Here is a 17815-nt window from a genome sequence, read left to right as displayed (position 1 = left end):
TTTTTTTTTTTTTTTTTTTTTTTTTTTTTTGAGACAGAGTCTTGCTCTGTTACAAGGCTGGAGTGCAGTGGCGAGATCCTGGCTCACTGCAACCTCCGCCTCCCTGATTCAAGCAATTTTCCTGCCTCAGCCTCCTAAGTAGTAGGAACTACAGGCGGGCACCACCACGCCCAGCTCATTTTTGTATTTTTAGTAGAGACAGGGTCTCACCATGTTGGCCCAGCTGGTCTCGATATCTTGGCCTCTCTTGACCTTGTGATACTTCTGCCTCAGCCTCCCAAAGTGCTGGGATTACAGGGATGAGCCACCTCGCCCATCCTTTCCTTTTGAGACCCTGTCTCAAAAACAAACAAAAAAACCTCACCTTGGCCAGGCACAGTGGCTGATGCCTGTAATCCCAGCAATTTGGGATGCCGAGGCAGGTGGATCACCTGAGCTCAGGAGTTTGAGATCAGTCTGGCCAACATGGTGAAACCCGTTCTCTATCAAGAATATAAAAACTAGCCAGGCATGGTGGTGCATGCATGCAATCCCAGCCACTTAGGAGACTGAGGCAGGAGAATTGCTTGAACCCAGGAAGCGGGAGATCACGGTGAGCTGAGATCACGCCATTGCACTCCAGCCTGGGTAAGGAGCGAAACTCCACTTCAAAAAAAAGAAAAAAAAAAAATCTCTTGCCTCAGCCTCCTGAGTATCAGCTGGGTTTATGCGTGTGCACCACCACGCCCAGCTAATTTTTTTTTTTTTTTTTTTGATACGGAGTCTTGCTCTGTTGCCAGGTTGGAACGCAGTGGCACAGTCTCGGCTCACTGCAACCTCCACCTCCCGGGTTCAAGCGATTCTTTCCCTTCAGTCTCCCGAGTAGGTGGGACTACAGGTGCGTGCCAAACACCAGGCTAATTTTTGTATTTTTAGTAGAGACGGAGTTTCACCACGTTGGCCAGGATGGTCTCGATCTCTTGACCTCGTGATCCACCCACCTTGGCCTCCCAAAGTGCTGGGATTATAGGCACGAGCCACCGCACACAGCCAAATTTTGATTTTTCTTTTCTTTTTTTTTTTTTTTTGAGATGGGAGACTCACTCCGTCACCAGGCTGGGGTACAGTGGCATAATCTCAGCTCACTGTAGCCTTCACCTCCCACATTCAAGTGATTCTCCTGCCTCAGCCTCCCGAGTAGCTGGGACTACAGGTGAATGCCACCATGCCCAGCTAATTTTTTATTTTTAGTAGAGATGGGGTTTCACCATGTTGGCCAGGAAGGTCTCCATCTCCTGATCTGGTGATCCGCCCACCTTGGCCTCCCGAAGTGCTGGGATTACAGGCATAAGCCACTGTACCCAAATTTTAACTTTTAATAATCTTATCCTAACACAGTAACCTAGCATCACACACATATTTCACAAAGGGATTTTTTAGGTAGTAATCAATATCCTGGAAGACATCTGTATTTAACAGATGAGAAAATGGATCAGATATTTGGCAAGTATCCCCAAGGTCAAAGAAGTGATAAGTGGTGGAGTCCTAGTTTAACCTGTCTTGTAACTTCCCATGGACCCCTTCAATCCTAGGACTATAGTAAGCAACAAGCAAGAATGTGTATTTCAAGTATCAAGGAAATTCATCTGTTCCAGGCCTCAGAACAAGGGGCAATGCAGGAAGCAAATCAAATTTAGACTTATGGAAGAAAGCTTCTCACTAAAACTCAGCCTGTCTTTTTAGTTTTGGCAAGAAGTGTTCAGCTTAGTCTCTAAGCCATATCACAATGGGATGTTTTCTCAAAAATTATCACCATGAATCAAATCAAGATTATAGAAGCAGCCTCATGATTTTTACCACAGTTCCTAGAAATTAAAATAGCTCACCAGGCACAGTGGCTAACGAATATTGTAATCCCAGCACTTTGGGAGGCTGAGATGGGCATATCACCTGAGGTTGGGAGTTCGAGAACAGCCTGGTCAACATGGAGAAACCCCATTGCTACTAAATACACAAAATTAGCTGGGCATGGTGGCACATGCCTGTAATCCCAGCTACTCAGGAGGCTGAGGCAGGAGAATTGCTTGAACCCAGGAGATGGAGGTTCAGGTGAGCCGAGATCACACCATTGCACTCCAGACTAGGCAACAATAGAAAACCCGTTTTCAAAAAAAAAAAAAAAAAAAAAAAAATTAAAATACCTCACACATTTAACCCTTTGCTCTTCAAATATTAACCATTCACATTCCTTACTCTGCTCTGTAGCTGTCATTGACTCCATGAAAAATGACCCCCTCTCTACTCTTGCTCTAGCCAAACAACCTCCTAATTCATTCTTCATAACCCAGTTCAAATGCCATCTTTTCTATAAACCTTCTCTAATTCTCTCAAGTAATTAGTTATTCCTCTGGGTTTGTACTGCACATTATGCTTTCTTTGCAGATATCTATGTTGACCCTGAGTCCCCATAGTCAGCACTGTGAAACACCTACAAGCAGTACACAGACATTCCTTTAGGACTGAAGGATTTGTTGTACCAGCTGCTGAAAAGTGTTTGCAGAAGACAGCCGTCAGCTGTCAGTTCTCTTCAAAACTCCCTCCATTTAAGAGGGTAGCCTCACCCAAGGTCATACTCCCTTTCTAGGACAGCCCATATCCATGGCCAAAGGCCAGGTCCCTTTGCTCCAATACAGGGTAAGTCTAAAAGATGACCCTAGCTTCATACTCTCCATAGGACTGGCCTACACCTTCAAGGCAACATCACAACTCAGCCCTGTCCTCCTCCTTCCCTTCTCTCCTACAAGTGGTGAACCCAAGAACATTTCCTAGTAAAACTTACACAGGGCCAGGCACAGTGGCTCAAGCACATGTGTGCTTCCAGCACTTCAGGAGGCCAAGGCAGGAGGATCATTTGAGCCCAGGAATTTGAGACTGGGCTGGGCAACATAGCAAGACCCCATCTCTACAAAAAGATAAAAATAAAAAATTGTGGGCCGGGCGCGGTGGATCACGAGGTCAAGAGATCGAGACCATCCTGGTCAACATGGTGAAACCCCGTCTCTACTAAAAATACAAAAAATTAGCTGGGCATGGTGGCGCGTGCCTGTAATCCCAGCTACTCAGGAGGCTGAGGCAAGAGAATTGCCTGAACCCAGGAGGCGGAGGTGGCGGTGAGCCGAGATCACGCCATTGCACTCCAGCCTGGGTAACAAGAGCAAAACTCTGTCTCAAAATAAATAAATAAATAAATAAAATAAAATAAAAAAAAATAAAAAGTTGTGCAAGATGATCTCCAATTCAGACTCAGTCCCAAGGAGCTCAACCTCTGAACTCCAACACTCTCCCTGACTCAATTCACAATGAACTTCACCATGACAGGGGCAATATTATTTGTTTACCATCCCAGGACCTATCACAGGGTCTGAAACATGGATGTATTCATTTTCTAAATTAATGACAATCACCATGAATGTGTTTTTAAAACACAGAATTGTTGGAGAAAACAGCAAAGGAGAAAGGACTTATAGAGTGCCTAAATTGGTTATAAGTTACATATAAACAAGGAACAACAAATTGCGGAAGGCCGCAGGAAGCCTCTGAGGAGGAAGGCCTCTTCATGCCTCATGTTCTGGTGCAGGGTGACCTTGGCTCTGTTACCATAAACATTGTGCTCAAGTACATAAAACCCCTTGATAGCACTATGTAGTCAGACTTGTAGGCTCCTTGTAAGGCCCTGGGTCCATCAGCTATACATAGATAACAAGCTAAAGATAACCACATGTTCTTGTTTTGTGAAATTCCCAAACCACCACGGTTATCAATCCTTAGGATGACACACCAGTTCCGGTTCACCAATTCACTTCCGGCTCACTGATTCACTCCACCATCACCCTCTCCCCACCATTACTCCACCCCTATCCTGCAGATCAAAGTAATTGTAATCAATAAACAGTGTGGATGAGCTTGGGGCCTTCACTGTCGCCTCCAGAGTAATAAAGTGATAGCCCCTTAGTTCCATGACAGGAACTAACTTTTTCTCTTAATCTGTCTTTTCCTCATTCCTTTGTAGCCATAGTCACCGAACTTGGGGTACCCACAGGTGATGTAGGGCTGGCTCCCTACATTCTGGTACCTAATGTAGGGCTCATGGATTCCTACATTCTGGCACACCAATGTGTGGGGCTCATGGATTTCCTATACAGAGTACTCAAATTGCTTTACAAGTTAAATTCTAAATTATGCTAGATTAATTTTCACAACAAAAGGAAGCCATGAAAAGGAAGATTCCTGATGGAATTTATCATCTAATTCAGAGACTGCAAAAAGGAAGAGATCACAGAATGGCTGGATGCAACCAGCAGGCACTTTCTTGTTTGGTCCACTAAATGGTATATTGTACACATACACACATATGCATTTAAACTACTTGACAACATTTATTTTCTCTAGATGGAGTCTCGTTCTGTCTCCCAGGCTGGAGCGCAGTAGTGCAATCTTGGCTCACTGCAACCTCTGCCCCCGAGTTCAAGTGATTCTCCTGCCTGGGCCTCCTCAGTAGCTGGGATTATGGGCACGCACGACCATACCTGGCTAATTTTTGTATTTTCAGTGGAGAAACGGTTTCACCATGAGGGCAGATCTCAAACTCCTGACCTCAAGTTACCTGCCCGCCTCAGCCTCCCAAAGTGCTGGGATTACAGGTTACCCTTGGCCTAGTTAGTAACATTTAAAACAGGGTTATGGGGGCGGGGGGAAGATTTTTGGCTTCTCATGAAAAACCTGATAATTAAGCAAACTATGACTGTAATTACTTCGTGGCAGTAACAGGCTAGAGTTCAGTGGCAATGCCCTCTCTCTACCTCTCTTCTGTGAGAACATGCCCTCTCCAAAGTGTGAGAATACCCACCCAATATTATTCATTTATATCAACTGCCTGGTCTCTGTAGGTTTTCACTTTGTGACTACTGACATAATCAGAGAAAGAACATGTAACATTTTACTTCCTCTATTAACAATAACAAGGCTGGATTCGGGGGCTCATGCCTGTAACACTGAGTAGCTGGGATCACAGGTGTGCACCACCACTATCAGCTGATTTTTGTATTTTTGGTAGAGATGGGATTTTGCCATGTTGGCCAGGCTGGGCTCAAACTCCTGGCCTCAAGTGATCTGCACCTGTGATCCCAGCTACTCAGTGTCTGAGGCATGAGAATCGCTTGAACTCAGGAGGTGGAGGTTTCAGTTAGCCGAGATCATGCGACTGCACTCCAGTCTGGGCAACAGAATGAGACTCTGTCTCAATAAACAATAACAAAAGATCTAGATAATACAGATTATTTGCATTAACTGTATTTTCCAATCCATTTGGATTTTACTCCAAAAATGTAGTAAAATCCATTTTAAAAAAAAGGATTCCAAGAGACAGAAATAAACCCATTCAAGTTTAAAGGCGTATCATACATTTAAGCCTTTATCCTTTCAAATATGTTAAACCGGTCCAAGCTGCAACCAACCCCCCCCCAACTCCAAGAAATATAAGATAACATTTGAGTTCTTACTATGTCCCACACACTGTTCTAAATGCTGTTCATGACTTATCGCACGAAAACCTCCCAAGAATCCAATGAGGTAGGTATTTTTATCTCTATGTTACAAGGGGTGAAATTGAGGCACAAGAATCAATTTGTCCAAGATAAAGCTGTTGTTGACTCCAGCAGCCAATGCTTCTGGAGTCTAGAGCGTAGAGCTCCTAGAGAAAGACCACCACCAATAAAGGGAAATGGCCTTGCATTCACTACACATGGAGAACCTACAAAACCAGTATTTGGCACTAGTAATCCAGCACTATCAGGGAAAGACATTTCTCTGGCAAATATGGGAGTTCTAGTCACCAGAAATAATCTCTTTTATGAAGTAAGGATAATTTGTAAGGCATACCCATGGCAAAGATGACATTTACAACAAAGATTAAACTTTCCCCCTTTTTTATGAATGGACTTACTTATACCCATTGCTGGGGTTTTTTTGGTATATTTAAAAAGCAAAAATAAAAATGAAATAATGTTCTATAAAAACAGGCCTTTAATTTTACCCTTAATTTTACTCTGTACTCTTATGCTCAAAAATCTCCTAATAATTCAGATTCTCAGATACAGGAAGTAGCCTACAATATACACCATAATCAATGGACAAACATATATTCCCACACTGTCCAAACTGAAGCTCTATAAACTGATGTCCTGTTTTAGATATCTAACTTTTTGTAATCTTTGTAAACTCTAGGTATAATGACAAAATTTAGTCTTCTACTCAGAAAAGTGGTGGACATCCTTGGGGTTGTCAAAAGAAAACAACCCCAAGCAACTGTCAACTTTAAGACTATCTGATTGGGTAGAACAAATTTATAGAATTAAGAAAGAAAGAAAGAAAGAAAGAAAGAAAGAAAGAAAGAAAGAAAGAAAAAAAAGACTATCTGAAAGACTATGCAAGCTTCCCAAGACATTTCCAATTTTCTGCTAACTCCAAAAAGTTACACAACTGGTAGTTTTTCCTTTCCACTTCATTAAGCTTCTTTGTATCAAAGTCAGCAAAGAGCAAAACCAATAAATATTTGTTAGATGAATGGACTAGTATAGTACTTCCCACTTTACAAGGCATTTTTTCAAATACATTCTCTCATCTAATCATTACAAAAATACTAGGTAAGGCAGGGATTATCACCCACAGTTACTGAACGAAAATTTTTGCCCTAAATGAGAAAAGAGAGCTGGGAAAGGAGGCTGGGTGGAATTCCAGGAAGAAAAGATTAATCAGCCCAGTGTTCCCTAATAACACATCCCAACAAAACTATCTGCAACCTTCTGTTTTACAGTATCCGCCCTAGGAAAGATCTCAGATCAAACCATTCCCTTGGTTAGAGCATCATATCCTCTTTAAAAATTGTATCTCCTTTTCTTTCTAAAAATTGCTGCTCAAGCCTAATCTGCTTCAGAAGACTGCCACAGACCCTTAGAGTCTTATCAATATAAAAACACTTTACTGGCAGGGCACGGCTCACGCCTGTAATCCCAGCACTTTGGGAGGCCAACGTGGGTGGATCACCTGAGGTTGGGAGCTCCAGACCAGCCTGGCCAGCATGGTGAAGCCCCACCTCTACTAAAAATACAAAAATTAGCTGGGCATGGTGGCGGGCGCCTGTAATCCCAGCTACAAGGGAGGGTGAGGCAGGAGAATCACTTGAACCCAGGAGGCAGAGGTCTCGCCTGGGCAACAGAGTGAGACTCCATCTCAAAAAAACAAAAACAAAACACTTTATTTCCCTTCCTTCTTTCCAACCCTGATTACGTAAACTAATATTTCCCAGCTGCTTTTAGTTATATATTTGTTGTTATACCTGCCACCTGAGCTGTTTGCTGCTGTGGGTAAAAATGTCTTGACATTGCTCACTGGGTGTAAATTAATTTTAAACAGTCCATAGTATCTTATATAGCTTTTTCCAACAGCACTGAGCAGCATTTTTTCATCGCCTTAACATAACCCCAATCATTTTACTAATTTTTTTGTGACGGAGTTTTGTGCCTGTTGCCCAAGCTGGAGTGCAGTGGTGCAATCTGGGCTCACTGCAACCTCTGCCTCCAGGGTTCAAGCAATTCTCCTGCCTCAGCTTCCCATGTAGCTGGGATTACAGGTGCCTGCCACCACACCCGGCTAATTTTTGTATTTTGAGTAGAGACAGGGTTTCACCATGTTGGTCAGACTAGTTTCAAACTCCCGACCTCGTGATCTGTCCACCTTGGCCTCCGAAAGTGCTGGAATTACAGACATGAGCCACCGTGTCCAGACACCCTAATCACTTTAGAGTGAAAAGAATGTATTAGCTTTGGTGTGAGACATCTGTTTTTAAAACGCTCCGTCACTCAGCCGGGCTGAGCTACCTCTATATTAATAATTTTTCGTAGTCCCAGCTACTCAGGAGGCTGAGGCAGGGGAATCACTTGAAGCTGAGAGGCAGGGGTTGCAGTCAGACTGTGCCACTGCACTCCAGTGTGGCAACAGAGTGACACTCCATCTCAAAAAAATTTTTTTTTCTTTCCTTACTAAATAAAAAATGCAAGTGTTTCCTGTTACACTGAATTAAATACAAACTCTTCAATATGGCAACTATGGCTGGGCATGGTGGCTCATGCCTGTAATCCCAGCACTTTGAGAGGCCAAAGCAGGTGGATTATTTGAGGTTAGGAGTTCGAGAGCAGCCTGGCCAATATGGTGAAACCCTGTCTCTACTAAAAAAAACAAAATTAGTTGGGTGTGGTGGCACGCGCCTGTAATCCCATCAACTTGGGAGGCTGAGGCAGGAGAACTGCTTGAACCCAGGAGGCGGAGGTTGCAGTGAGCCGAGATCACGTCACTGCACTCCAGCACGGGCAACAAGAGTGAAACTCCATTCCCTACCACCGCCAAAAAAATTTAAAGGTTTTTCACCAATTATTTATTTTCACAAAATGCAGGCCAGGCACAGTGGCTCACAAGGTAAGGAGTTCATGGCCAGCCTGACCAATATGGTGAAACCCCATCTCCACTAAAAATACAAAAAAAAAATTAGCCAGGTATGGTGGCGTGAGTCTGTAGCTTTAGCTACTTGGGAGGCTGAGGCAGGAGAATTGCTTGAGCCCAGGAGGCAGAGGTTGCAATAAGCCAAGATCAAGAAACTGCACTCCATCCTGGGTAACAAGATTCTGTCTCAATAAAAAAAATGCGGCCGGCACGGTGGCTCACACCTGTAATCCCAGCACTTTGGGAGGCCGTAGCGGGTGGATCACGAGGTCAGGAGTTCGAGAACAGCCTGGCCAACATGGTGAAACCCTGTCTCTACTAAAAAATACAAAAATTAGCTGGGCAAGGTAGCGCGCGCCTGTAGTCCCAGCTACTTAGGAAGCTGAGACAGGAGACCTGCTTGAACCCAGGAGGTGGAGATTGCAGTGAGCCAAGATTGCACCACTGCACTCCAGCCTGGCGCCTGTCGACAGAGCGCTACTTCGTCAAAAAAAAAAAAAAAAAAAAAAAAATGCAATGCAAGCAAACATGAAGCCAATGTATGATTTTAATAATATATTTGAAATGTTTTCACTAGAGTAGTAGTCTAAATCAAGGGCAATAATGACAATTTCTTGAGACATTTCTGATTGTTACAACCTGCAGAGGAAGTGTTATGGGTATCTAATGGATAGAGGCTGGGGATGTTGCTAAACATCCTACAATATACAACAGAGCCACCACAATAATTATCTGGCCCGAAGTGTCAAAAGCACCAAAGCCGAGAAAGCTTTCTCTAGAGCCACACTGTGCCAAATACTTAGGGTCAATTTCAAACACAAAGAATGCACCAAGTTCTCAGGAAATGTTTTACCGACCTTGCCTTTAAAACTTATTGTTTCATTTTTTCTTTGAGACAGGGTCTCACTCGGTTGCCCAGGCTGGAATGCAGTGGTGCAATCATGGCACTGCAGCCTCAATTTCCCAGGCTCTGGTGATTCTCTGATCTCAGCCTCCCGAGTAGATGGGAGTACGGGTGCACACCACCATGCCTGGCTAATGTTTGTATTTTTTGTAGAGACAGGGTTTCCCTTTGCTGCCCAGGCTAGTCTTGAATTTCTGGGGTCAAGCAATTCACGTGCCTCAGCCTTCCAAGTGCTGGGATTACAGGAGTGAGTCACCATGCTCGGCCAGTACTTATCATTAAATCTGAATTTCTCAGTCCCCTAACCGTTCAGCAAATTGCACAACTACATATAGTCTCTTTAATGGAAATTAAACATTAGGACGATCATCCTTTACTCTAGGTTAACTACCACATAAATCATATTACAAAAAAAACCGGCTAATTTTTTTAAAGCTGTAAATTTGGTTCCCTAAAACTTCTACTTGCTCTTATTTATCTAAAACGTAGTATACATAAAGTCAGGTACCGGCTGGTCGCAGTGGCTCATGCTTGTAATCCCAACACTTTGGGAGGATGAGGTGGGTGGATGACTTGAGCCCAGGAGTTCAAGACTAGCCTGGGCAACACAGCAAAATCCCGTCTCTATCCCGCCCCCAAAAATAAAAAATTAGCTGTGTATGGCGGTGCACACCTGTGGTCCTAGCTACTTTGGAGGCTGAGGTGGGAGGACTGCTTGAGCCCAGCAGGTCAAGGCTGCTGTGAACTAAAAGACCGTACCACTGCACTCCAGCCTGGGTGATAGAGTGAGACCCTGTCTCATTAAATAAAGTCAGGTACCAAAGTATCACATAACATATAAACAGCAGACTATCACATAACATATAAACAGATATCTCTATTGACCACTGTTAGATATAACTCCTCCATATTTGTCTATTCACTCAAATAAACACACTTATTGAGGGCCTACTATGTGGCAGGTAATTGGTCTACAAAGACAAAAATATTTTACCAGACTAATAAAAAAACAGCTAAAATAGAAATGATAGGTACTATAAATAGAAGTATCAAATAGGTGTTATGGAAGCTTGCAGGGGAGAGAATGCCAAGAAAAGCTTCCCAGAGGAAGATGCTTGAACTGAGAAAATGTCACAGAAAACATACCCTGTTCACGCTCTTACTGTTTAGACTACGGTTCTCCCCTGCGCTACTCGTTTTGAGTTTATGCTTTGTCATCTAAACAAGAGCAAAGTGAGAACCTTACTGATGTGAACAGACCAAAGTGTCAACTAATTCAATTTCATCAAATCTGAGAAGTCAAAAACATAATTTTACCCAAGTATTTCCCAGTACCTTTTTTCTTTTTTTTTTGAGACAGAGTCTTGGTCTGTCGCCCAGGCTGGAGTGCAGTGGCGCGATCTTGAGTCCCTGCAACCTCTGCCTCCTAGGTTCAAGCGATTCTCCTGCCTCAGCCTCCCGAGTAGCTAGGATTACAGGCATGCACCACCACGCTGGGCTAATTTGTGTATTTTTTGTAGAGACAAGGTTTCACCATGTTGGTCAGGCTGGTCTGGAACTCCTGACCTCATGATTCGACCACCTTGGCCTCCCAACATGCTGGGAGTCTTCCCAGTACCTTTATCCTGTCCAATCTCTAGTTTTGGTTTTTAAATACCCTAACTTCCTCCACCAGGTAAACATTCTGTAACCCAGTTAACTAACTAGAGCTTCTTCCTGAATTTATAAGACTGTCACAGAGAATGATCACTTCTCTTTTCCTTTCCGCCCTTCCTTTCTCCCTCCCTCCCTCTCTGTTTCTTTCTGATAGTTTCTTCCTCCAAAATGGAGTTTTGTTTCCTCACCTTATTCTACTACAATACTTCACTATGCATTCTGTACCTGAACAGAGCCATGAGTTCCAAGATACAACTACTGCAAACGGACTCCTGCTTAGCTTTTAAGTCCTGTCAATATTTTCTGCTTTCTATTCCAGTACTGTTATAAATCACTGCGAGTCCTCAGCAGCTGACACAAGTCAAAAAATTCAGATTTAGAAAGGCCAACAATGGCTTGTAGTTTTATCGATTTGTTTCCAATACATAACATCACTGACATTCTTTAACCACTTTCTAAGTTTAGTTGTCGAGGTCTAGGTTAGGATTCTACTAACGAAGCTTCCACCTTCCGTAAACAGAGCTGGTAGCAACTAAATGGAAAATGCTATGAAGATTCCATCTACGTCCAGCTACCTAACATCCATCCGCACCGACTTCCTAAAGGTAATTCTTAATAATGGGAGACTGAAATATCCAAGTAGAAAAATTTTTAGACTGTCAGAGATCTGGCATTGGCTAATCCTGCCTGTTACTCCGGACCTCGGTTTCCCCATCGACAGAACTGCGATGTAAGGTAGGAGGATTGACAATTTCTAAGTTCTTTATGGCTATAGTAATCCAGAAACTCCATTTTTCCCCTCATCTGGCTTTACACGGAACACGTGAAAAACAGTAAAGAACCTTTTGCTCCACCAAACCGACTCCTATTGTCAGATATTAGCTTAAAAATCTAACAAACTTCAGATTCACCCTAATCCTCGAGGTACCCATTTCCCTTAAGGAGAAGCCAAAGCAAATAAAGCTCAGCCCCACATGACGGTCAAGGAAGTGCGGGGCAGCCCATATTCAGAGTCTCAAGGCGCCGACTCCGTAAAGCCCAGTCCACCGTGTGGTCCTAACACCGCCGAACGAATGAATGAGTACAACCAGACAGACGCCCACTCGCGTGGGCTGCAACTGGAGACCCCCCAGGCCTAGCTAGATCCCACCGATGTCCATTCCCTCCCAGGGCCTCCAGAGCCGGGCCCCCGAGACGCAGGGTCCTGGGCCCCGCCCCTCTCTCAGGCCCGAAGGAGTGCGCCGCGGCGCGAGACTTCGGCGCGGAGAGGCCCTGGGACGCCCTGCGCGTCCGCCCGCCCGGAAGGGAGGAGGAGCCTGCCGGTCTCGGCCTCGGCATCTCGGGCTCCCGACTTACCGCGGTTCTGTGGGGGAGGGGAAACGTCAGGAATTCGGGCCTGGGCCCGTCCGCCACCCGCCGCTCACGGAGCAGCGCGCGGCCCCCACGAAACCGTCGCCGCCGCCGCTACCACTACCGCTACCGACCAGCACTTCGGGCGCAGCGCGCAGAGGGCCCGACTGCGTCACACGCCTCCCGGCGTCAGAGGCTCGCTGCAGGCGCTCCTCCCTCGCCGTCCGCGCATTGGTGGATGTGGCCGCCACTCTAGGTCGGCCCTGTTATTCATTGGGCAACGGGTCTTTTGAAACCGAACGTGAGGGCGGTCTTCGGGGCGGAAGGGGCGAGAGGGAAGGGGAGGGGCACAAGGAGTTAGGGGAGGTACGGGGAGGAGCGGTAAGAGGGCCGTGGGGTCCCGCCCCCTCGCCGCCGCGGTTGATGGCAGTGAGTCGTGACGTCACACAAGGCCTCTCTAAGTGGGCTTGTGAATGGCTAGATTGGGAAGCACCGGCGGGGTGTGGGGAAGACTGGTGACGCAACATAGAGACTCCGCCTCCTGCGTTGGAGCGCTGAGACTCGGGCTCCGGGAGCGCGGGCCAATGAGAGGGACGGCCCCAGAATGGCATGGTAACTATTCGACCCTTTCCTTGCCCCGGTCCGCGGGCGCTGCTGGGAAGGCTTTCTCGTCTCTCTGCCCGCCAGGCCAGACCACGTGCGGAGTTTGAGGACCCTCCGGGAGGTCTGTCCGTCCAAAGAGTTTGCCTGAGGCTGCTTCAGGGGCCTAGATCCTGACCCTATTCTTTCCTGACCCATGCTTGCCCCAGCACATTCTTTCCCTCTCCGAATTTCTAGGACAGACATTAGGAGCATTAGAGATGCCCTAAGGGAATGGCCCACCAAAGGGCCTAGTATAAATGAGGATTGTTGGAACGTCTTTCCCAGCGCACGGGAGAGCCTCCTACTTCTTTTTTTTTTTCATTTTGAGATGAAGTCTCGCTTTGTCGCCCAGGCTGGAGTGTAGTGGTGCCATTTCGGCTTACTGCAACCTGTGCCTCCCGGGTTCCAGCAATTCTCCAGCCTCAGCCTCACGAATAGTTGGGATTACAGGCACCCGCCAGGCCCAGTTAATTTTTGTATTTTAAGTAGAGACTGGATTTCACCATGTTGGTCAGGCTGGTCTCGAAGTCCTGACCTCAAGTGATCCACCCGCCTTGGTCTCCCAAAGTGCTGGGATTATAGGCGTGAGCCACCTTGCCCCGTGAACTATTATTTTTTTTGTGGTGGGACCTAGCTAATTTTTGTATTTTTAGTAGATACGGGGCTTCACCATATTGGTCAGGCTGGTCTCAAACTCCTGATTTCAGGTCATCCTCCTCCCACTCCCCCGCCTCGGCGTCCCACAGTGCTGGGATTTCAGGCATGAGCTACCGCACCCAGCCGAACTCTTACGTATTCCTAAAGAATGGGTCTTCTCGGTACATCTGCCGAGCTTTCCCAGCGACTTGAACTAATGCTTGTGCAGGCCTCTGTTAACAGCCTTGTCACGTTGTATCCTGTTATTTACCCTCCGGTTTTCTGTGCCTTGGGTTCTTGGAGTCTTCCTGGGCCCTAGCCCAGAGCAGAAGCCTAATATTACAAGAGTGAAAGGTAGGTGGGCATTTCCTAGAAACTAGACCTCTTTAGTGACAGAGCCTCATAGCAGGAGCTGTGCTCAGAAAACAAAGTATATACTGGCTGGGCTGGCGGCTCACACCTGTAATCCCAGCACTTTGAGAGGCCGAGGAGGGCAAATCACTTGAGGCCAGGAGTTCGAGACCATCCCGGCCAACAGGATGAAATGTCATCTCTTTTTTTTTTTTTTTTTTGAGACGGAGTTTTCACTTTTGTTACCCAGGCTGGAGTGCAATGGCGCGATCTCGGCTCACCGCAACCTCCGCCTCCCGGGTTCAGGCAATTCTCCTGCCTCAGCCTCCTTAGTAGCTGGGATTACAGGCACGCGCCACCATGCCCAGCTAATTTTTTGTATTTTTTTTAGTAGAGACGGGGTTTCACCATGTTGACCAGGATGGTCTCGATCTCTTGACCTCGTGATCCACCCGCCTCGGCCTCCCAAAGTGCTGGGATTACAGGCTTGAGCCACCGCGCCCGGCCTGAAATGTCATCTCTACTAAAAATAAAAAATTAGCCAGGCATGATGGTGGGCACCTATAATCCCAGCTACTCGGGTACTGAGGCACAAGAATCGCTTGAACCCAGGAAGTGGAGATTGCAGTGAGCAGAGATCCTGCCACTGGACTCCAGAGCAATCTCAAACAACAACAACCTCCATCACCATCTCTTTGTGGAACGTCAATGCAAAATTGAAATAGGCTTTATCCAACATGCAAATGAGTTTAAATCCCTCTGGGTTTAAGGTGATGGCAAGAGATTCAAGATAACTGATTTGTTTGTTTAAAAAATGGGAGTTTGGGAGTGATGGCTCATGCCTGTAATCCCAGCACTTGGGAGTCCAAGGTAGGAGGATCGCATGAACCCAGGAGTTTGAGACCAGCTTGGGCAACATAGTGAGTCCCCACCTATACAAAAAATTAGCTAAGGCCAGATGCAGTGGCACGCACGTGTAGTCCCAGCTACTTGAGAGTCTGAGGTAGGAGGATCGTTTGAGCCCAAGAGGTTAAACCTGCAGTGAGCTGTGACTATAGCCATTCCACTCCCCCTTGGGCAATAGAGGGAGACCCAGTCTGGGGGAAAAAAGTGGGGGCGTTGTAAAGATGGAATAAGATAGTGGGTGTAAGAAACATGGGACATTGTAGGTGCTCAGTAGATACTTGAAGGAAGAAAAAAATCAATATATGGTCGGCCAAATAGAAAAGTTACTTTGAACATCTGACTGCAGCCACCTTCCCCCAACTCCTCCATTCAAAATACCCCTTCTTTACAACCACTCTCCCTTGCCTTTGCTGGACTTTAGAAAATCATTAACTCACCCTGGATAGTTACAGTAGCTTCATCACTGCCCTCCAGAACCTTTGATTTCTTGCCCTTTAATCTTCAAACCCAATTATTTTTAAGGCTTACCTCTACTGACTGATTTATTTTGGTGTCCCCTAAGGCAAGGTACACAGTAGGTGCACATTAGATATTTGATGCATGAATGAGTGAATTATTTTCTTCAGTTGGGGAATAGTAGAAGTGTTGGACTTTGAATCAGCCACCTGGTTCAAATCTGGATGCAGATTTAATCTAATTCAATTGTATTCATTTAATTTAATTAAGAAATTTGGGGCCGGGTGCAGTGGCTCAAGCCTGTAATCCCAGCACTTTGGGAGGCCGAGGCGGGTGGATCACGAGGTCAAGAGATCGAGACCATCCTGGTCAGCACGGTGAAACCCCGTCTCTACTAAAAATGCAAAAAATTAGCTGGGCATGGTGGCGCGTGCCTGTAATCCCAGCTACTCAGGAGGTTGAGGCAGGAGAATTGCCTGAACCCAGGAGGCGGAGGTTGCGGTGAGCCGAGATCGCGCCATTGCACTCCAGCCTGGGTAACAAGAGCAAAACTCCGTCCCAAAAAAAAAAAAAAAAAAAAAAAAAAAAAAAAAGAAAGAAATTTGGGCACATTTCTGGCCAGGTGCAGTGGCTCACACCTATCCCAGCGCTTTGGGAGATTGAGGTGGTTGGCTCACCTGCAGTCAGGAGTTCTAAACCAGGCTGACCAACGTGGTGAAACGCTGTCTCTACTAAAAATACAAAAAATTAGCCGGTGTGTTGGCGCATGCCTGTAATCCCAGCTATTTGGGAGGCTGAAGCAGGAGAATCTCTTGAACCATTGAGACGGAGGTTGCAGTGAGCTGAGATCGCACCATTGCACTCCAGCCTGGGCAACAAGAGTGAAATTCTGTTTCAAAAAAAAAGAAAAAAAAAAAGGAAAGGCAAATTTCCTAACCCCTCTGAACCTCAATTTTCTTTTGTATAAGATAGGGGTAGCAACCATATTTGCCTCACAGGGTTGTAGTGAGAATTAAATGAGAGAATACATGTAAACCACTTAGCATAGTACCAGGCACACACAAGGCCTCAATAAATGATATTGTTTGCATTATTTAAAAATGTTGCCAGGGGCCAGGCACGGTGGCTTACATCTGTAATCCCAGCACTTTGGGAGGCCGTCGCAGGTGGATCACAAGGTCAGGAGTTTGAGGCCAGCCTGGCCAATATGGTGAAACCCCATCTCTACTAAACATACAAAAATGAGCTGGGTGTGGTGGCAGGTGCCTGTAGTCCTAGCTACTTGGGAGGCTGAGGCAGGAGGATCCCTTGAACCTGGGAGGCAGAGGTTGCGGTAAGCCGAGATCATGCTACTGCACTCCAGCCTGGGCAACAGAACAAGACTCTGTCTCAAAAAAAAAAAAAAAAAAAAAAAGGTTACCAGGTACAGTGGCTGAGCCCCGTAATCCCAGCACTTTGGGAAGCTGAGATGGGCAGATCACCAGAGATCAGGAGTTCAAGACCAGCTTGACCAACATGGTGAAACCCCTCTCTACGAAAAATACAAAAATTAGCCAGGTGTAGTGGCACGTGCCTGTAATCCCAGCTACTAGGGAGGCTGAGGCAGGAGACTCACTTGAACCCAGGAGGCGGAGGTTGCAGTAAGCTGAGACTGCGCCACGGCACTCCAGCCTCATCCTGGGTGACAGAGGGAGACTCTGTCTCAAAATAAATAAATAAAAATAAAAATGTTGCTGGACGTGGTGGTGTGTGCCTGTAGTCCCAGCTACTCGGAAGGCTGAGGTGGGAGGATTGCTTGAGCCTAGGAGTTCTGGGCTGTACTGCGATATGCTGATCTGGTATCCGCACTAAGTTCGGCATCAGTATGGTGACCTCCTAGGAGCAGGGGACCATCAGGTTGCCTAAGGAGGGGTGAACCCACCCAGGTCGGAAACGGAGCAGGTCAAAACTCCCATGCTGATCAGTAGTGGGATCATCTACTAGTGTTAGTGGCCTGTGAATAGCCACTGCACTCCAGCCTGGGCAACACAGCAAGACCCTGTCTCTTAAAAAAATAAAAAATAAATGTGGCCGGGCGCGGTGGCTCAAGCCTGTAATCCCAGCACTTTGGGAGGCCGAGGCGGCTGGATCACAAGGTCAAGAGATCGAGACCATCCTGGTCAACACGGTGAAACCCCGTCTCTACTAAAAATACAAAAACATTAGCTGGGCATGGTGGCGCGTGCCTGTAATCCCAGCTACTCAGGAGGTTGAGGCAGGAGAATTGCCCGAACCCAGGAGGCGGAGGTTGCGGTGAGCCGAGATCGCGCCATTGCCCTCCAGCCTGGGTAACAAGAGTGAAACTCCGTCTCAAAAAAAAATAAATAAATAAAAATAAATAAA

The 17815-nt window shown here is 46.2% G+C and overlaps 2 protein-coding genes across 14 annotated transcripts in view; one reads left to right on the top strand and one right to left on the bottom strand.

Moving 5' to 3' along the window:
• NUP98 (nucleoporin 98 and 96 precursor) overlaps positions 1-12613 on the bottom strand; it is a 118016-nt gene extending 105403 nt beyond the window's left edge. For 4 of the 5 annotated variants that reach the window (XM_032258895.1, XM_032258896.1, XM_032258899.1 and 1 more), the window contains exon 1: positions 12449-12613. The gene's annotated coding sequence lies outside the window, so the exon portion shown is untranslated. The remainder of the gene's footprint in view (positions 1-12448) is intronic. The other variant, XM_032258898.1, reaches the window with a different exon arrangement.
• A 212-nt stretch (positions 12614-12825) lies between these two features.
• PGAP2 (post-GPI attachment to proteins 2) overlaps positions 12826-17815 on the top strand; it is a 41021-nt gene continuing 36031 nt past the window's right edge. For 2 of the 9 annotated variants that reach the window (XM_032258914.1, XM_032258913.1), the window contains exon 1: positions 12874-13057. In XM_032258914.1, coding sequence (XP_032114805.1) covers positions 12916-13057 — 142 coding nt within the window. In that variant the 5' untranslated portion in view covers positions 12874-12915. Of the gene's footprint in view, positions 13058-14013; positions 14075-17815 lie in introns of those variants that run through there. The other 7 variants (XM_032258910.1, XM_032258904.1, XM_032258911.1 and 4 more) reach the window with 6 other exon arrangements.

This window comes from Sapajus apella, unplaced genomic scaffold (assembly GCF_009761245.1).
Source record: "Sapajus apella isolate SASKATOON/1434 unplaced genomic scaffold, GSC_monkey_1.0 scaffold106, whole genome shotgun sequence".
In the NCBI taxonomy this organism is placed as follows: domain Eukaryota; kingdom Metazoa; phylum Chordata; class Mammalia; order Primates; family Cebidae; genus Sapajus; species Sapajus apella.
The sequence above is the reverse complement of the archived record's forward strand: the minus strand, read 5'-3'. Positions and strand labels throughout refer to the sequence as shown.